The sequence below is a fragment of the Oncorhynchus clarkii genome, chromosome 21 (assembly GCF_045791955.1).
Source record: "Oncorhynchus clarkii lewisi isolate Uvic-CL-2024 chromosome 21, UVic_Ocla_1.0, whole genome shotgun sequence".
NCBI classification, from domain to species: domain Eukaryota; kingdom Metazoa; phylum Chordata; class Actinopteri; order Salmoniformes; family Salmonidae; genus Oncorhynchus; species Oncorhynchus clarkii.
The window spans coordinates 43,238,110-43,260,364 of record NC_092167.1 but is presented as its reverse complement, the minus strand read 5'-3'; the positions used below and the strand labels follow the sequence as shown (position 1 = coordinate 43,260,364).

Sequence of the window (22,255 nt, the reverse complement as noted above, 5' to 3'; positions counted from 1 at the left end):
CTTCCTAAATCAAGCGTCGCTTGGTAACAGCAGAGAATTCCTTCCTGGATCAAGAGCCTTGCTGTCTAATATTTGTTTTGTGCAGCAAACAGGGAGTATAATTTTTTTGTTCCTTGTATAACTCTATGAGCTGGGATGTCTGTCCTGCAAATACTTTAGGTCAGAGAATGTATAAAATGTTTGCAATACGCGTTTAGTTAGCATTCTCTATGAGATTTTACATATACATGTTAGCATTGCTAAGGCTCAGTGGTGTTTGAAAATAGCACCCATTGTGTTCAGTGCCGGAATTACAGAATATCCCAGTATGGCACAAGGTCGATTTGAAGGTATGACAATCTGGATACCACCCAAGAATTTCCTTTCCATGCACCCATAAGACCTGACCCTAGATCAGAACATCCGTCCAAGACTAACTCAGATATATCAAGACTCAGATATACCAACTGGTCCCAGTTCAATTGGCTAAAGACTAGGTGATTTCCCTCTGTATAATTGTGGTCCTGAACCTAATAAAAGATTGTTGTTGGGGCTATAAATAGATCCTAAATGCCTGGGAAGGAAAAAAAAGGAAGATTAAATGTCAATATCACTCTAGGCAGATTACCCTGCGGATTAAGGAACCCAAGCGTTAATTCCCAAAACACCACAACATGAGGGGATGATTGACAGAATATGCATGACGGACGGAGCCAATGAAAGAGGAGAGAAATTAAGGGGCGGGAGGTAAAGAGAGTTTGACCAATGAGAAGGAGGGAGGATTGAGATGATGAAAGGAAAGCATGACTACTATTGTTTCCCTCATGAATGGCCCTCTTTCAGTCTAATGAAATGTTTTTGCGGATGTAGCGAAATGCTTGAGTTCCTAGCTCAACAGTGCAGCAACATCTAACAATACACAACAATACGCACACATTTAAAAGAAAAATAATTGAATTACGAAATATAGAAATATTAGGAAGAGGAATGTCGTAGTCTGGAGTGTAAATATCTCTCTAATAGCAGAAGGAGAAGAGTTATAGGGTTATAGTACTCTGTCTTGTGGGCCGGGGGGCGAGTACCAGTGACCCAGCACTGATTCAACTACTCTTTCACCAGGGAGAATATGTCTAGTGTTTCAAAAGGGCCGCTCAGTCAATATGTAATCTCCTCTGTAGCCTGGTCAGCCCAAACAGACTATGTCACGTGGACCCTGCTTATAATGAACTGAACCGCTCCTGAGGGTCCCTGTACTTAAAGCAAGGCCCCCTATCGACGGGGGAAACTATGTTTAGGACTGGTAGTGAGAATAAATGGGTATACTCTACACTTGTCTACAAAAGATGTGTGTCATATATTCTACAAGAAAAGTGTGGGATGTTTTGTGCACTGCCCTGAAGGAGCCTGTTGTATAACATAGAGGGAGGCGGAAAGACACGCTGCATTTGACGTAGAAGGATGCACCACCTGCTCACTTAGCCTGTCACTTAGCAGCGAAAACCAGCTCTATTTCCAGCTCTATTTCAGTATTGTGTAATTGTAGGGCCTTGCCCCAACACTGTACTGACGGCAAAATGTAGAGGGTCGACAAACACCTTACAAACTCCCCGTAGAGGTCACAGTTGTAAATGAGAACTTGTTCTCAAATAGCCTACTTGGTTAAATAAAGGTTAAAAAAATCTCCTCAGAGATGCAATTGGGGATAACTGAGGTCCACACTCCAGGCCAGTTGGTGGTGGTAATGCACCTTAAAGTTGGATGCCCACCGCCATATAAAGTCCAGAGAAGAAGAAGAAGCCGGAAGGAGGAAAGATGACCAGGAACAAACTTTTACCCTTTTATCTGTGGATTAATTGTTGGAGTAGAGGACCTTGTGCATTTCAGGTAAAATAACAACCAAATGTTTATGTTCCAGGACAAATTAGATAGCAACAACAAGCTAGCTAGCTAAATTGCCATAAATGTTTAATGCTTTTTGACCTGTCCCCAAATTAATATAGTTGGTTCAGAGTTAATTTTGATATTCAACCTGCTTGTCCTGATTGAGTCTGATGGGGGTGGACAAAATCAACATTCGTGCGCAGTGTGGTTAGCATGTCAGGCTGCACACGCTGTTCTCTCATCAAGTGATCATATTTTCACCCATTAGACTATCCTCAATTGAATCTTGTCTTTACTAATATATAACATTAGTTTTGATTTAGAATGACCCATTATCAAACGGACAGGAACAGGAACAGTGGCAAGACAAAAATACATGTCATCCATATGCACTGGAATAGCGAATGGAGGCCACTTTCCTGCCTGTACGTTTTTCACTCATGTGGATAGGCTGCTCCGGTTATTTCGCTGTGTGACAGGTGATATTCTCCAATTTGGGAAACCAAGGGAAATCTGTTCGGGAACATTGATAGTAACATGTTTTCAAAACAAAACATATTTCATTAAACTGTTGACAGCCCCTTTCTCTGCTCATTGGAGATTGGAACAGGGAGAGGTGAGATGGAAACGCATGGTGGTAAGATATTCTGTAGCTAAAGGTAATGTTTCAGCCTATTAATTATGAAAATATATAAAAAATTCCCTATTACTAGGATATTCAAAACCAAATACAAATTCATTATAGATATAGGCTTGACCAATTATGTACCAAAGATAACTTAAATCGGTCTTCATTTGATGTTTTTCTGCCATGTCTAATATGCGGTAGGCTATATATTTTATAATAGCAGAATCCTTATTTTAATAGTTTTTTTCAGGCTTGGGCACTATAGGCCTATACATATGTAGAAGCTCCAATATGCATCAGAGTGTTTTGAATGAATCATCACTTTAGAAAGCGCTGTCCATTTCGTTGTGTTAGGCTTTGAAACAACATCCACAACAACCATGTTTTCCATTCAGTTTCAACCTGTTGTTGAACTTCTTTCTTCAAATTGATTAATCACAGTGAGGTGAGTTTTTAAAGCATGATACTGTTTTGATGATAAGTGTTTGATGTGATTTTTGATAGCATTTGCATTGATGTCAGAGTGGTTACAGGGACAATAGAGCCCTGAGCACCAGACCATTAGGTCCCGATGGTTGTTAGTGAGTTGAGTACTACTAACACATGTCCAGAGTGCATAAGAGGAGATTACCGTGACTCAACGGCCACGTAGAATAATACTGAGGTCACCAAAACAGCCCTAGAAAAGAGTACTCCCAGGAGTACTAACAACTAGCATAAATACCAACTAATCAACATGCAGATAGAGTTAGGATAAAAATAGTTATCATTATGGACTATAGTTCCATAATAAATGGGTGACTTACTCATCGCAAGGCAGTTAAAAGGTTACAGTAGGCAGGGGTAACTGGGTAACAGTAGGACCAGGGTAACAGGGGTAACTGGGTAACAGTAGGACCAGGGTAACAGGGGTGACTGGGTAACAGTAGGACCATGGTAACAGGGGTAACAAGGGTAACTGGGTAACAGGAGGACCAGGGTAACAGGGGTGACTGGGTAACAGGAGGACCATGGTAACAGGGGTAACAAGGGTAACTGGGTAACAGGAGGACCAGGGTAACAGGGGTAACTGGGTAACAGTAGGACCAGGGTAATGGGGTAACAAGGGTAACTGGGTAACAGGAGGACCATGGTAACAGGGGTAACAAGGGTAACTGGGTAACAGGAGGACCAGGGTAACAGGGGTAACTGGGTAACAGTAGGACCAGGGTAACAGGGGTAACAAGGGTAACTGGGTAACAGGAGGACCAGGGTAACAGGGGTAACTGGGTAACAGTAGGACCAGGGTAACAGGGGTAACTGGGTAACAGGAGGACCAGGGTAACAGGGGTAACTGGGTAACAGGAGGACCCTGGTAACAGGGGTAACAAGGGTAACTGGGTAACAGGAGGACCAGGGTTACAGGGGTAACTGGGTAACAGTAGGACCAGGGTAACGGGGTAACAAGGGTAACTGGGTAACAGGAGGACCATGGTAACAGGGGTAACAAGGGTAACTGGGTAACAGGAGGACCAGGGTAACAGGGGTAACTGGGTAACAGTAGGACCAGGGTAACAGGGGTAACTGGGTAACAGGAGGACCAGGGTAACAGGGGTAACTGGGTAACAGGAGGACCATGGTAACAGGGGTAACAAGGGTAACTGGGTAACAGGAGGACCAGGGTTACAGGGGTAACTGGGTAACAGTAGGACCAGGGTAACAGGGTAACAAGGGTAACTGGGTAACAGGAGGACCATGGTAACAGGGGTAACAAGGGTAACTGGGTAACAGGAGGACCAGGGTAACAGGGGTAACTGGGTAACAGTAGGACCAGGGTAACAGGGGTAACTGGGTAACAGGAGGACCAGGGTAACAGGGGTAACTGGGTAACAGGAGGACCATGGTAACAGGGGTAACAAGGGTAACTGAGTAACAGGAGGACCAGGGTTACAGGGGTAACTGGGTAACAGTAGGACCAGGGTAACAGGGTAACAAGGGTAACTGGGTAACAGGAGGACCATGGTAACAGGGGTAACAAGGGTAACTGAGTAACAGGAGGACCAGGGTTACAGGGGTAACGGGGTTACAAGGGTAACATGAGTAAAAAAAAATGTTTCACCTTTATTTAACCAGGTAGGACAGTTGAGAACAAGTTCTCATTTACAACTGTGACCTGGCCAAGATAAAGCAAAGCAGTGCGACACAAACAACAACACAGAGTTACACATGGAATAAACAAACATCCAGTCAATAACACAATAGAAAAAAATCTAAATACATTGTATGCATTTGAGGTAAGATTAGGGAGGTAAGGCAATAAATAGGCTGTAGTGGCGAAGTAATTACAATTTAGCAATTAAACACTGGAGTGATAGATGTGCAGAAGATGAATGTGCAAGTAGATATACTGGGGTGCAAAGGAGCAAAAAAAAAAAAACAATATGAGGATGAGGTAGTTGGATGGGTTATTTACAGATGGGCTATGTACAGGTGCAATGATCTGTAAGCTGCTCTGACAGCTGATGTTTAAAGTTAGTAAGGGAGATATTAGTCTCCAGCTTCAGTGATTTTTGCAATTCATTCCAGTCATTGGCAGCAGCAAACTGGAAGGAACGGCGGCCAAAGGAGGAATTGGTTTTGGGGTGACCAGTGAGATATACCTGCTGGAGCGCATGCTACGGGTGGGTGCTGCTATGGTGACCAGTGAGCTGAGATTAGGCGGGGTTTTACCTAGAAAATACTTATAGATGACCTGGAGCCAATGGGTTTGGCGACGAATATGAAGCGAGGTTCAGCCAACGAGAGCATACAGGTCGCAGTAGTGGGTAGTATATGGGGCTTTGGAGACAAAACGTGATAGACAGTGCCATTCAATTTGCTGAGTAGAGTTTTGGAGGCTATTTTATAAATGACATCGCCGAAGTCCAGGATAGGTAGGTAGTATAGTCAGTTTTACGAGGGTATGTTTGGCAGCACGAGTGAAGGATGCTTTGTTGCGAAAAAGGAAGCTGATTCCAGATTTAATTTTGGATTGGAGATGCGTAATGTGAGTCTGGAAGGAGAGTTTACAGTCTAACCAGACACCTAGGTATTTGCAATTGTCCACATATTCTAAGTCAGAACCATCCAGTGATGCTGGACGGGTGGGCAGGTGCGGGCAGCGATCGGTTGAAGAGCATGCATTTAGTTTTACTTGCATTTAAGAGCATGGCTAACGGGGGTAACGGGGGAACAAGGGTAACAAGGGTAATGGGGTAACATGGGTAAGAGGGGTAACAAGGGGAACAGGGGGAACAGGTGTGTAGGGTAGTGTACTGTAGTAGTAGTCTGGTTGCATGAGGAGGCCTTGGACACTGATGAAGGTCAAGGGGATGGATGATCAGATGGCTTCAGCCCCACATGCAAAGAGTAACAACCACTATCTATCTGTCAGCTGTCAAATACACTCCCTGACATACAGTACATGGCTGTTATCATTACCGTATAGCAATGCCATTTGTATGCGGGTGGTGGAATGCTCGTTGGTTGCTAGGGATGACTGACATACTGTAGATACTTGTGCTTGCAGGTTGCTAGGATGACTGACACAGATTGTTTTTCACTGTGATCCACTTTGCAAAATTGCATTGCCGATACATGTAGATGAGGGTTTAACAATACAGAACACCTTGAGATTGTTCCAGCTTGCTAACTGATATCCACTAGACCATCAGATTCCACATTCACAGCTGTCAATCCATTGATTCTACCTGTCAAATGATATATGAACCCACAGGGGATGTTAGTGAATCGGGTCCTGTCTTTTCTCCATCTCTGTCTCTGCCTTACACTCACGCAGTTCCTATCTCTCCCATTCATTGAGGTCCTTGTCACTGTGTGAAGGTCACTGTTCTACGGTAACAGATTCCAGGGAGGGGCAACCGGACTATGGATAGAGAGGGAGGGGGTGGGGGTGTCTGGTCATTAGATGAGGGGAGGGAGGGGAGAGACCAGAGAGGATACAGGTAGAGGAGAGCTAGGGTAAGATAATAGATCAGTATAGAGGTAAGATAATAGATCAATATAGAGGTAATATAATATATCAGTATAAAAGTAAACTAATAGAGAGAGTGTAATGTTTATTGTTAATTTTTTTAATTGTTTAATTCACTTTTGTTTATTATCTATTTCACTTGCTTTGGCAATGTAAACATGTTTCCCATGCCAATAAAGCCCCTTAAATTGAAATTGAATTGAGAGGGAGAGAAAGAGAGGGAGAGAGAGAGAGGGAGAGAGAGAGAGAGAGAGAGAGAGAGAGAGAGAGAGAGTGCATGTAACAGAGAGAGAGAGAGAGAGAGGGATACAGAGAGATACAGAGCGACAGAGAGAGATTGAGGGGGATACAGAGAGAAGGGATACAGAGAGAGAGAGAAGGGGTACAGAAAGATACAGAGAGAGAGACTCACTCCTCCCCTACCCTTGTGTCTTCTTTTAAACCTCCCTCCATCTATACATTTACCGTTCTGTTTATTTTACCTGAGGGAGATGCATGGTGAATTCATGAGAGGCCAGAGTGATGGACTCAGAGTAATGGATTTCGACGTTATTGATTCATTGACTTGTCAATGTCAATATTAGCAGTAGCAAAATCTTAATGACAGAATCATCATACAAGAAACCTGCCTGGAATACAAATTATTTTTTACAAAAGCACATTGCATTTCCCGTGCTAAATTTGCTTGGTCAAAGCTGTTGTCAGACATAGCAGTGTTACCTTAAAGTAGAACCTTGTTTAATAATGAACCCTGAATGACAGAGGTTCTTTACTCCTAATGTAATCACGCTGACAGTCCCTTTCAAGATGACAATGATTACATTTTAGAGTGAACCGCAAAAACTCAGCGCTCAGGGAGACTGGGCCAATCCCTCTCTTAATCTGAGAACAATGTTAATTGTAGAGTGCTAGAGTGTAGTGATTTGTATTACAGCCAAATAGTCAAATGTTTTGTAATTAATCACTAACAGCTCAATCCACGCTGAGCACATTACACACATTATGTGGTTGCCATAGCTCCCAAAGAGCAAAATATTTTTGCTATATAGCTCCTCCCTATGGACAGAGACAGAACAGCAACACCAAGGTCACCCTGTCACTGTAGATGGATTGGCGTTAAGACTTATGATCAAACACACGATTGCAAGAGCTAAATGTGTTATTGAAGAGAAGGTAGGAGATGGGAGAGGCTGATTGCCTGGGTGACTGGGAAGAGGACTGGCAGACATTGTGGCTCCACAGAGACCCACAGCCGCAGAGACCAAAGAAGAGCACTATCAAAACAAACAAATGACTTGTGCTGTAACCACTCAGGTATTGACGAATGGGGACATGTGAACAGGCAGGCTTCACCTGTGTTTCCTTGTGTGTGTGTGTGTGTGTGTGTGTGTTTGTTTGTTTGTCCACTAGTCTCTTACCTGATTGCAGGTGCTGATGTTCACTCCACCCTTCAGGTACTCCAGAACCTTGTCGATGTTCCCCGCCCTCGCCGCTCGCAGGAAGCTGGTGTTGCTGTCCGACTGGAGAAGAACACAGAGAAATAAATAGTTTAGAACAACATTGGAATAACATTAGAACAACATGATGGCAAATTCAGGACAACGTCAGACCACAGCCCAATGCCTCGTAGCTTTGAAATAAGTAACTTCCCATGACTTCTAGGACAGATAGAAATGACAATGGGGATAGCACATTAGCAGTTGTTTGGGTAACATGTGCCAGGCCACCCAGACATTCCATATATCCCAAACTGCACACAGCAACAGTCCCTGAGGCTCAAAGACAAACACACCTCAGTCCCTCCTGAGCCCAGTGGCAGTGTCACATCACTCATTATCTGCAGCCATCAACACCTTCACTGAATCACTGTTTCCCATCGGAGCGTGATAATATTTAATCAGGCACAGGGGAATAGTGCATAATGTAACACAGGGGAATAGTGCATAATGTAACACAGGGAATAGTGCATAACGTAACACAGGGGAATAGTGTATAATGTAACACAGGGGAATAGTGCATAATGTAACACAGGGAATAGTGCATAACGTAACACAGGGGAATAGTGTATAATGTAACACAGGGGAATAGTGCATAATGTAACGCAGGGGAATAATGTATAATATTATGCAGGGGAATAGTGTAATGTAACACAGAGGAATAGTGCATAATGTAACACAGGGGAATAGTGCATAATGTAACACAGGGGAATAGTGCATAATGTAACACAGGGGAATAGTGCATAATGTAACACAGGGGAATAGTGCATAATGTAACACAGGGGAATAGTGCATAATGTAACACAGGGAATAGTGCATAACGTAACACAGGGGAATAGTGTATAATGTAACACAGGGGAATAGTGCATAATGTAACGCAGGGGAATAATGTATAATATTATGCAGGGGAATAGTGTAATGTAACACAGAGGAATAGTGCATAATGTAACACAGAAGAATAGTGCATAATGTAACACAGGGGAATAGTGCATAATGTAACACAGGGGAATAGTGCATAATGTAACACAGGGGAATAGTGCATAATGTAACACAGGGGAATAGTGCATAATGTAACACAGGGGAATAGTGCATAATGTAACACAGGGGGAATAGTGCATAATGTAACACAGGGGAATAGTGCATAATGTAACACAAGGGAATAGTGCATAATGTAACACAGGGAATAGTGCATAATGTAACACAAGGAATAGTGCAAAATGTAACACAGGGGAATAGTGTATAATGTAACACAGGGAATAGTGCATAATGTAACACAGGGAATAGTGCATAATGTAACACAGGGAATAGTGCAAAATGTAACACAGGGGAATAGTGCATAATGTAACACAGGGGAATAGTGCATAATGTAACACAGGGAATAGTGCATAACGTAACACAGGGGAATAGTGTATAATGTAACACAGGGGAATAGTGCATAATGTAACGCAGGGGAATAATGTATAATATTATGCAGGGGAATAGTGTAATGTAACACAGAGGAATAGTGCATAATGTAACACAGGGGAATAGTGCATAATGTAACACAGGGGAATAGTGCATAATGTAACACAGGGGAATAGTGCATAATGTAACACAGGGGAATAGTGCATAATGTAACACAGGGGAATAGTGCATAATGTAACACAGGGGAATAGTGCATAATGTAACACAGGGGGAATAGTGCATAATGTAACACAGGGGAATAGTGCATAATGTAACACAAGGGAATAGTGCATAATGTAACACAGGGAATAGTGCATAATGTAACACAGGGAATAGTGCAAAATGTAACACAGGGGAATAGTGCATAATGTAACACAGGGAATAGTGCATAATGTAACACAGGGAATAGTGCATAATGTAACACAGGGAATAGTGCATAATGTAACACAGGGGAATAGTGCATAATGTTACACAGGGGAATAGTGCATAATGTAACGCAGGGGAATAATGTATAATGTAACACAGGGAATAGTGCATAATGTAACACAGGGGAATAGTGCATAATGTAACGCAGGGGAATAATGTATAATATTATGCAGGGGAATAGTGCATAATGTAACACAGGGGAATAGTGCATAATGTAACACAGGGAATAGTGCATAATGTAACACAGGGAATAGTGCATAATGTAACACAGGGGAATAGTGCATAATGTTACACAGGGGAATAGTGCATAATGTAACGCAGGGGAATAATGTATAATATTATGCAGGGGAAAAGTGTATAATGTAACACAGTGGAATAGTGCATAATGTAACACAGTGGAATAGTGCATAATGTAACACAGTGGGAAGAGTGTATAATGTAACACAGGGGAATAGTGTATAATTTAACACAGGGGAATAATGAATAATGTAACACAAGGGAATAGTGCATAGTGTAAAACAGAGGTATAATGTATAATATTATGCAGGGGAATAGTGTATAATGTAACACAGGGGAATAGTGTATAATGTAACACAGGGGAATAGTGTATAATGTAACACAGGGGAATAGTGTATAATGTAACACAGTGGAATAGTGCATAATGTAACACAGGGGAATAGTGCATAATGTAACACAGGGGAATAGTGTATAATGTAATGCAGGGGAATAGTGTATCATTTAAAACAGGGGAATAGTGTATAATGTAACACAGGGGAATAGTGTATAATGTAATGCAGGGGAATAGTGTATAATGTAACACAGAGGAATAGTGTATAATGTAACACAGTGGAATAGTGCATAATGTAACACAGGGGAATAGTGTATAATGTAACACAGGGGAATATTGCATAATGTAACACAAGGGAAGAGTGCATAATGTAACGAAGGGGAATAGTGTATAATGTAACACAGGGGAATAGTGCATAATGTAACGAAGGGGAATCGTGTATAATGTAGCACAGGGGAATAGTGTATAATGTAACGCAGGGGAATAGTGTATAATGTAACGCAGGGGAATAGTGTATAATGTAACACAGGGGAATAGTGCATAATGTAACGAAGGAGAATCGTGTATAATGTAACGCAGGGGAATAGTGTATAATGTAACACAGGGGAATAGTGTATCATTTAACAAAGGGGAATAGTGTATAATGTAACACAGGGGAATACAACCGGGACATGTCCTCCACTTTTCCTAACTGAAGCAGACTAAGTTGGAGATGGACCAAGACTATAGAGCAGAGCAGAGCGGGAGTGAGTCAGCATTTTCCTCTCTCTACCTTCCGTCCCCCAGCACTACCTGGCTCACACTACAGAAAACAGTACTGCAGAATCACTGCTTCCACTCGGAGGCAGAAAGGCAGAAAGTAGTCTCAAATGTAGTCCTGCTCCATGACAACCAGCCTGTGCTGCTAACTGGGAACCTTATTGAATTAGCATCATGGATAGCTAGGCTAGCTATCTCCCAGAGACGCTCAGTGGGGGTGACAGGGTTAGAGATCGTTCCAGCACACAGCAGAGCTCAGCCCAAACCCAGACTGAGGATATGTCCCCTACTCTGTCCCATTCTGTCATTCACTTACACTGCAGTGCGGAGATGATATGTCTATACACTGGACACACTACCGATAAGGAGAGAGATTCTTCCTGGGGCTATATGAAAGCTAGTTTTGTTCTGCTGTAGCCTGCAGCAGCAGCAACCTGTGTCTGGATGCTACAGAGAACTGCACTGAATCAATCAGACCTGACACAACAACCCACATTCAGACCTGACACTACAATCCACATTCAGACCTGACACTACAATCCACATTCAGACCTGACACTGCAATCCACCTTCAGACCTGACACAACAATCCACATTCAGACCTGACACTACAATCCACATTCAGACCTGACACTACAATCCACATTCAGACCTGACACTACAATCCACATTCAGACCTGACACAACAACCCACATTCAGACCTGACACTACAATCCACATTCAGACCTGACACTACAATCCACCTTCAGACCTGACACTACAATCCACCTTCAGACCTGACACAACAATCCACATTCAGACCTGACACTACAATCCACATTCAGACCTGACACTACAATCCACATTCAGACCTGACACTACAATCCACATTCAGACCTGACACTACAATCCACATTCAGACCTGACACTACAATCCACATTCAGACTTGACACAGCAATCCACATTCAGACCTGACTCAGCAATCCACATTCAGACCTGACTCAGCAATCCACATTCAGACCTGACACAGCAATCCACATTCAGACCTGACTCAGCAATTCACATTCAGACCTGACTCAGCAATCCACATTCAAACATGTCACTGAAAATCCACATTCAGACCTGACACAGCAATCCACATTCAGACCTGACACTACAATCCACATTCAGACCTGACACAAACAGTAGCTGGAGGTAAACTCAAAAACCGTGAGGCTGTAGCTAATCAGGAGCTCCCAGAGCAGCAGGATGGCAAGTTGAGCTCTGTCAGATGTGTGAATATATTCGTGATACTGCTCAACCTGGAGGCTGATACCTTACCCCAGATGAGGGGTCTCCTGCGGTTTCTAGTGGAGACAGCTCAGCTGATTTCTCCAGGGAGAGATATCTTTATCTATGACAGAAGGAGAGGTCCAGAGGAACAGTGTGTGGATTGTCCAGCCAGCCCACAGGGCAAGGATCATTTTGTTACACCAACCAAATTCCCTTTAATATCAACCCGATGCACCTTGCATGTCACAGAGCAGCATCACAGCTCACCAAAGAGAACCACTTCAACATGTAAAAAATGAATAAATGGCTGACATTTAGTTTTAATGAATCACATTACAGATTTGTCTGAATAATGTATCTTGCTCTCTCTCTCTCTTCACAAACCACCTAAAGATATCAGAGAAGGTATATGTGTGGTGAGGGGCAGAAAGCCAGATTATATCCCATCGGATTCTTAGCTGCCGAGTCACATTATTCAAGGCATCTTTTAATCATCCCGGTGCAGTCGGTGTGTTGCCATAGCGACTTTTGGTCAGCACAGCCCTCAAACTGTTTTTTTTAATTTTTTTTAACTCAAACCGCTTAACATTCAGAAGAAAATAAATGCCAGATTGTTCCAAAAAACTTCATACCGAAGTAGTTTTGTGCTAAGCCCCTAGAAACTAAGTCAAACAGATGGTACAGATACGTATATACTGTAGTTTCTGTGTCCTTGAACCAGGCAAATGCTTTGAAAGAGAGTGTTTTATGGCTTTGTGTGTGATTGAACACTCCTATGAGGCGTCGTGATATGTAGGACTGGTAGAGAAAGAGAGAGAGAGAGCGGGAGGGAGAAGGAGAGAGTGTAATGTTTACTGCTCGTGTTTGATTGTTTATTACACTTTTGTTTATTATCTATTTCACTTGCTTTAGCAATGTAAACATATAGTATGTTTCCCAAGCCAATAAACCCCTTTGAATTTAATTGAGAGAAAGGAAGAAAGTAAGAACAGAGAGAGAAAGAAAGTAAGAACAGAGAGAGAGAGAGAGAAAGGAAGAACAGAGAGAGAGAGAAAGGAAGAACAGAGAGAGAGAGAAAGGAAGAACAGAGAGAGAGAGAAAGGAAGAACAGAGAGAGAGAGAAAGGAAGAACAGAGAGAGAAAGAAAGTAAGAACAGAGAGAGAGAGAAAGGAAGAACAGAGAGAGAAAGGAAGAACAGAGAGAGAAAGGAAGTAAGAACAGAGAGAGAGGTGGTAATGTATATTTGTATTTACCTTTATTTAACTAGGCAAGTCAGTTAAGAACAAATTCTTATTTTCAATGACGACCTAGGAACAGTGGGTTACCTGCCTGTTCAGGGGCAGAACGACAGATTTGTACCTTGTCAGCTCGGGGGTTTGAACTTGCAACCTTCCGGTTACTAGTCCAACGCTCTAACCACTAGGCTACCCTGCCGCCCCAATAGTTAATTTTGTTAAAGAAGGTATTCGGTATTGTGTTCATTCATAAGCCATTCTAAAATGAACTATTCACACTGTGAGTGAGTTACCCTTGATGACAAGGGAATGAATGAGAACTAATAGAAGATCTCATTTCAACTCATACGAGCTAGCCTGGTTGCCAGGTCTGTTTCTGCTTTCTCCTTCATCACCCAATCTGCCAACCACAGGTTACAAAACAAGAGCTATAACCTAAATTAGACCTTAACACGACCCAAACATTCTCTAATGTCGTCTAGCCAGTACGCTTTAGTCTAGACGTCTATAATATCCCTGGGTGCATTAACCTAACCTGTGATGCGTAACATCACTTTACCGACCATGTCATTTCAGCTCCAAAAGCCTTCCTAAACTGAGATCGCATTAAACATTCATTTACACAGAGTGCTTCTGTATATTCATCAGTGTAGTAGTGTGTAGATGATTTATAAATAATGAAAATATTAAATCCCATGACGACCTGTTGTAAATATCCTGGCTCCTCCCCATTACTAGGGAGACAAGCGGCCCTGCCTCTGTCGGTAACCATGACAACAGGGTATTTCATTCGGTAGACATGCAGCTCTCCAATCTCTGACTACATGTAGAGCATTGCCTCTCTCTCTCTCTCTCTCTCTCTCTCTACTCTGAGGGTGTGAATCTAAGAATTCTGTTCACCATGACTTGTAATGCTTCACGGCAAACACACTCAAAACTATTCTTCTCCAGAGCCAGACCAATAGGATAGCAGGATGTTGAGGTGTTAACGTCGTTTGTGTGTGTATGCGTGTGTATGTGTCACTGCACTGCCCAGTGCCACAACCACCACAACCAAGCTTGATTGAATGGTCGCCCACGGCAACACAGATGTCACATATCCCTCAGAGAACCCTCCAACACACATCACGTCCTCTGCAGACTCTATCATTCACACACACACACACACACACACACACACACACACACACACACACACACACACACACACACACACACACACACACACACACACACACACACACACACACACACACACACACACACACACACACACACAAGGGCAACCTTGTCCTTGTCCTTTGCTGGTTTTAAACACCACACTCCAATGGAACAACACGTTCTATTCCTGGACTTCATTACAGCCTGTAATAACAACAGACAACAGTGTTTACTGGGGATCAGTTGTACACAGCAACCATGTCACACCACTGTGGTGCCTAGGACTGGGAGACTGGCAGCAGCCTTAACTGTGTGTGTGTGTGTGTTTGTTCGTGTATGTGTGTGTGCATGTGTGTGTTCGTGTGTGTGTGTGTATGTGTGTGTTCGTGTGTGTGTATGTGTGTGTTCGTGTGTGTGTGTGTTCGTGTGTACATAATAAAGAAATCCACATCAAAATGTGTCAGTCTCAATCCACCACATCTGCCTATGTCGGCGTTCCGCATCTGCGGTGGAAGGCGGCCGAGCGACAGCGACGTTGGTCAGACCGTGAGACATCAGCAACAAACCAAGAAAAATCGGTCTCCTCGCGAACCGTCTGTGGCCTACAAACTATTTTGATCACACTATGGAAAGAGGAGAGTCTCACAAACACGACGGTGTTCTCCGTTTTGCTCTACACTCCCACAAGTGTCATGGGACTCTTCTGAAGGTAACCCATACAAATAAATGGAAGTATGGAGGTAATAAGGGGGGTTAAATATGTGTCCAAGAAACCAAAAAATATGTCCAGAGCTTTCTTATGTCTCCTAGATATAGGACAGACACTTCTAACCCTTATTCCTTATGATGCATTATTTCAGTTCCTTTCGTTGACATTTATGAATGTGTTATTCAATGCGTTTCTATGTGCTATAGTAGTATAAACCCATTTTGTTCTGTTTATAGAGGTCCTAAAATGTTAAGTCAAATAACTAAATGATCCATGGGTATAACCATCTTTAAAAAATTCCATATGTTATCTTAGTCACCACCCTGCCAAGTTATTTCTCCTAACCTGTGATAATGAGTCCCCCTCATTAGTGATTAGCATCGTCAACATCAGCTGGGCCAGACCTATCTGGGCCAAGTCCAAGAGAGGATATAGCTGGCCACCAGCTCGTCTCGGCCAACCACGGCTCTCCCTGAGGGCTCATTAGCATATATTTAATTAGCACTAGGCCCATGTTCGTTACGGACGCTAAATTTAGACCTACTCTAAATTCACAAATAGAGGCTAATGTTTTTTTACTGAGCCTTGACAGATCGAGGCAAGATAGTGTGTGTGTCACTGACCGATTTTAAACGTAAAAAAATACTGCAGGAAAGTGTACAAAGTAAACAATGTCTGATCAAAAGCACCATGGTAGCTTGGTAATGCAAAGCCAACGATAAGAGCAAAAAAACAACAACAAAACAGAACTGTATTCCACAGTCCACTTAGTGACACAGAGAGTGAGAGCTGAATGTCAGGGGTGAGAGGTCAGGGGTCGAGTTGAAGGCATGCTCTTAGCTAACACCACCTGCTGTTTGGAATAGTCCATGTTGTAAAAGACAGTAGGGGTCCTCATATCAGAGAGAATAGACCTTAGCTGCCACTGAATGACTACAAACACACACATACACATGCAACACACCTACTACTGTACACACCTACTACTACTGTACACATCTCCTACACACCACGGTATATTTCTGCAGGGCATTTACAATTCATTTGCATTCCAATACAGCATTGACAATGTCTGCTCATAAAAATGGCACCAGGGAATGATACTGGCCGCCCTTTGGAGATTAAGGCGCATGATAAAACACTGTGACACACACACACACACACACACTCCAGGCTACACTCTTACTCCTCTAAGTCACACCATTCCCCCTCATCTCACTAGGCAGGGTGGAAACAGAGGGTAGGAGGAGACTCCAGGGGAATAGGAATGGACTGGTCATTGCTGTGGGAATGGACTGACGTTAGAGGATTGGAGTATTGAACACAACTGCAGCTAGCACAGAGCAGTACATTATACTGTACTATAGGGAGGGATGGAAGAACTGTAAATCAATATACATCTCAGCTTTTTATCAATATTCATTACTGTTTGGTAATGAAAATACCCAGCTGTTCGTGGGATTGGTCTCTCTCTCTTTCTGTCACCCAGGTAATGATGCTGAGCTGGTATAATGTCACTAAAGGTTGCTTAGGTCATCTGGGTCACAACGTCCTTACAGACAGCCCTGTCCAATTACAGACAGATCTGGTAGTGCTCGTCTTACACCTGTGTCTGCTTCAAGTGACCCCCTTTGTAGGACACAGCTGCCTGTGTCTGACACGGCTGTCGAAATCTCTATCCACACCGCTTTGATGTGGTGAGGCCTTTGAGCACAGTGATAAACCCCTCCCCCCACCAACACTGTAAATTACTACACCACTCTATACACTGTCTCAGTATAATGGAGGGGAGGGTATCACCATATAAATAAAAGTATGGTCATGGGTTCTACCTTGAGGGATTACTGAGAAGAAGAGCAAAAAGCTATTTTTGAAAGAGCTCCGGTACAAAGAAGAGAAGCAAGAGACTGGAGGGATGACATGGAATTTCACACTCCTCGAGCGTTACAGTGCCTCCAGGTCTTCAAACACATGTTATGCCCAAGTTCTCTGTCTGTCCCCCAAGTCTTACCGGTATTGGGGGTTCAGGCTCAGGATGGTGTTCAAAGCAGTAGTAGTTTGACTCTGGTGGAGCCTGGTCCAGATTCTGTTGACTCCCATCGGCTTTCAAACCCTTTTCCACCTCACAAACCTTACACATTGCTGCGTTGCCCATGGCAACCGCTAGTCACAATCCCCAGCGCCATCAAATGTAAACAAACCAACAAAAGTGTGTAAAGTTTCTCCACTAATTCCACTTATGATCCAGTCATCCGGTGTCCCTCCACCACCACCCCTCCTCCAGCCCTAAAGCGCTAGTGGCTGGTGGATGCTACCTTTAGCCAGCAAACCCACTCTGCCAGTCAGCCTCGCCAGCAGTCCTCTTCCCCCTCGAGGAGCACCGTCTATCTACTACTGCCGCTAAGCGCTAACCCTGGCTCATTGCTAATTCCAGCTCCCCTCCAGCTATACATACACCCACCAGCCATGTTCTGCATGGGAACGAGGTTGGTCAGACTGACCGGCAGTAGGGTAGCATGCCCAAACAGAGGAGGAGGGTGGAATGCCCTCCCTCCCATGGAGGTGGAGACAGGGTTAGCCATGGCAAGAATGGGTGGAGACAGGGTTAGCCGTGTTCACCAGGGGTGGAGACAGGGTTAGACGTGTTCACCAGGCGTGGAGACAGGGTTAGCCGTGTTCACCAGGGGTGGAGACAGGATTAGCCGTGTTCACCAGGAGTGGAGACAGGGTTAGACGTGTTCACCAGGGGTGGAGACAGGGTTAGCCGTGTTCACCAGGGGTGGAGACAGGATTAGCCGTGTTCACCAGGGGTGGAGACAGGATTAGCCGTGTTCACCAGGGGTGGAGACAGGGTTAGCCGTGTTCACCAGGGGTGGAGACAGGGTTAGCCGTGTTCACCAGGGGTGGAGACAGGATTAGACGTGTTCACCAGGGGTGGAGACAGGATTAGACGTGTTCACCAGGGGTGGAGACAGGGTTAGACGTGTTCACCAGGGGTGGAGACAGGGTTAGCCGTGTTCACCAGGGGTGGAGACAGGGTTAGTCGTGTTCACCAGGGGTGGAGACAGGGTTAGCCGTGTTCACCAGGGGTGGAGACAGGATTAGACGTGTTCACCAGGGGTGGAGACAGGATTAGACGTGTTCACCAGGGGTGGAGACAGGGTTAGACGTGTTCACCAGGGGTGGAGACAGGGTTAGCCGTGTTCACCAGGGGTGGAGACAGGATTAGCCGTGTTCACCAGGGGTGGAGACAGGGTTAGCCGTGTTCACCAGGGGTGGAGACAGGATTAGCAGTGTTCACCAGGGGTGGAGACAGGGTTAGCCGTATTCACAAGGGGTGGAGACAGGATTAGCCGTGTTCACAAGGGGTGGAGACAGGGTTAGCCGTGTATTACTGCAAGCGTGACCATGACGTAGAACCAAGTCTTCACCTGATGAAGGAAGCTGGGGAGAGGATGTGCATGAACCTCAGTAGTCACAGCTATATAAATCATCCTGTGATGTGAACGTAGTCCTCTGTGTCACAGTGTAGCCTACAGCACTGATTATTGACTGGGTGAAGCTGGGCGGCAGAGCCAGACCTCTTTTATTGAATTGATCCGTCTCTCTCAGAGTAATGATATGCAATTCATTCACCCCCTCATCCACCATAAGGTCTGTTCATTCACCCCCTCATCCACTGTGGTGTTTGTTCATTCACCCCCTCATCCACTGTGGTGTTTGTTCATTCACCCCCTCATCCACCATAGTGTTAGATCATTCACCCCCTCATCCACCATAAGGTCTGTTCATTCACCCCCTCATCCACCATAGTGTTAGATCATTCACCCCCTCATCCACCATAAGGTCTGTTCATTCACCCCCTCATCCACCATAGTGTTAGATCATTCACCCCCTCATCCACCATAGTGTTAGATCATTCACCCCCTCATCCACCATAGTGTTAGATCATTCACCCCCTCATTCACCATAAGGTCTGTTCATTCACCCCCTCATCCACCATAGTGTTAGATCATTCACCCCCTCATCCCCCTCATCCACCATAGTGTTAGATCATTCACCCCCTCATCCACCATAGCTGAGAGAGGCCTATCTACATTTTTGTACTCTACTGTGAACTTGTCCATTTGAGATGCAGCTGCATTACAAGATTTGTGTGTGTGTGTATATATATATATATATATATATATATATATATATATATATATATATATATATATATATATATATATATACACTGTGTGTGTGTGTGTGTACGTTCCCCATGTATAGGCCAGGTATCCTGTATGTGTGTGTCAGTGCAGTGTATGATCATACCGTCATGTGGCCATTCTCTCCGTGGTCTTTTTAAAAGGCTGAACATGTGACTTGGCATTGCGACGGTCCTAACAATACCCTCCCTGTTTCAAAATATACAAATATTTCTCATTCACTAGAATGTGTTAGGGAGTAAACACTTCATTGTGAAGAACCACACAACTGTGGCCAGCTCAGAAGTGAAAAAGGAGGAGAACTCTAAGAACTCTAAGAAATTTTAGACCTCATACTGCATGGCAATTATCAGACTCAGACGTCTGGAGGGATATTGTGTAAAAGTGTAAAGAGAGGGCAATTAAATATTTTCAAAGCAGAAGTACAACCTTCTTCAAAAGCTTCTTCAGAGTATTTGTATGTATTATGGATCCCCATTAGTTCCTGACAAGGCAGCAGCAACTCTTCCTGGGTTTTATTATGGATCACAATTAGTTCCTGCCAAGGCAGCAACTACTCTTCCTGGAGTCCAGCAAAATTAAGGCAGTTTATACAATTTTTAAAACTTTACAATACATTCACAGACTGTGTGCCCTCAGGCCCCTACTCCACCACTACCATATATACAGTATACAGTACAAAATCTGTGTGTATAGTGCGTATGTTATCATGTGTGTGTCTGTGCCTATCGTTGTGTTGCTTCACCATCCCCACTGTTCCATAAGGTGTATTTGTATCTGTTTTTTAAATCTAATTTTACTGATTGCATCAGTTACTTTATGTGGAATAGAGTTCCATGTAGTCGTCTCTATATAGTGCTGTGCACCTTGAAGGGGTTAAACCAAGGCCTCATACCTTTTAAAGGGTTAATAAATTGTGTTATGATAAACTGTAAGGTCTCCTCTTTAGGAGACCTCTGTGTGTGTATTAACACCTGTTTTGAGTGTTGTGCCCTTCAGACACTATCAGAAGGCAGGAAACTGCCTACGTTCATACTCCTCCTGTCTGGGACCCGACCTGGCTATCTGACGTTCTGAGAATACGACTGGTTTTCTGAGAACACAAGGCTGCTGCAGTCCTGATGAAAACAGCCACCTGTCAGAAGATGCTTAGACTCGTTCACCTTGTTATGACCCTATACTTGTGATGGAAGGTCAAGTTTCGGTCAAACTCACTTCTGAGCTTTTAATTGCTGACAAGATGGTTGCTGCTGTCAGGGGGAGGTTAGATTTATTAAAATGTTGTTGCCAGGGAAACTCACGCAAGGAGGACTGGGGAGGCTATATGAGATACAGGATGTCTTAGACAAAACCTGTTAATATGATGTATCAGGGATCCAGACTCCACCCCTAAGCACATGTATCACAACAGATAGGAACCAAACAATCCTTCTAACCCAGTCACTTAGTACCCCGCATCCAAGTTTGCCCCCCCACACACTGCTCAATGTCAACCCCTCAACCCCCCAACCTTCCCTCCCAACACTGGAGCCTCCATCTAATAGAGATTTTGTTTCAAGTTTTCCCAGCGCTACAGCGGAGATGAATGCGTAATCCTATGGGCGGAGCAGACAACGACTAGCTTTAATTTGTGGTAGACCATATGGTTGCAGGGGGAGGTGTTTTACAGTAGCACTCAAAGAAGCTGCTGTTTTTCTGCTGTAGGGGAATGCAGTAGTCCTGTCACTATGCTATGTGATATTAACGGAGTGTTTTGAGGCTTTAACAACAGAGACAGAGAGGAGGAGAACGTTTCTTAAGAAGCAGTTGTGTAAAGTACTTAAAAAATACTTTAAAGTACTACCTAAGACATTTTTGGGGGTATCTGTACTTTACTTTACTATTTATATTTTGGACAACTTTTACTTTTACTCTACTACATTCCTAAAGAAAATAATGTACTTTTTACTCCTACATTTTCCCTGACACCCAAAGTATTCATTACATTTAGAATGCTTAAGCAGGACAGAATTATGGCACCTATCAATATAACGCTTTGTCATCCCTACTGCCTCTGATCTGGCGGACTCACAATACACAAATACTGTGTTTGTAAAGTATGTCTGAGTGTTGGAGTACCCATGTAATTAAAAATAACACGCAAATTGTACTGTCTGGTTTGCTTAATACAGCAATTTGATGTATAGCATTTACTTTTACTTTGTACTTTGACTCAAGTATGATAACTGAGGTCTTTTTCTACCATTGTGCTTAAGTACATTTCAAATTAGATACTTTTACTCAAGTAGTATTTTACTGGGTAACTTTCACCTTTACTTGAGTCATTTTCTCTTAAGGTATCTTAACTTTTACTCAAATATGATAATTTAGTACTTTTTCCACCACTGTTTAGAAGTGGGGGTATAGAGGCATAGGGCTCTGGGATAGGGGTTGCACTCCGACCTAAAACCTTATTGCCCAATTAGAGCCACATTAGCAGACGGGTGGGTGTGG

General features: G+C 43.5%; 1 protein-coding gene across 1 annotated transcript in view; it reads right to left on the bottom strand.

Annotated features, from left to right (window-relative positions):
* The window catches only part of LOC139379080 (ankyrin-2-like), a 136,859-nt gene that overhangs the window by 96,649 nt on the left and 17,955 nt on the right, over nucleotides 1-22,255 (bottom strand). Inside the window, exon 2 of the mRNA XM_071121850.1 lies at nucleotides 7,919-8,020. Coding sequence (XP_070977951.1) covers nucleotides 7,919-8,020 — 102 coding nt within the window. The remainder of the gene's footprint in view (nucleotides 1-7,918; nucleotides 8,021-22,255) is intronic.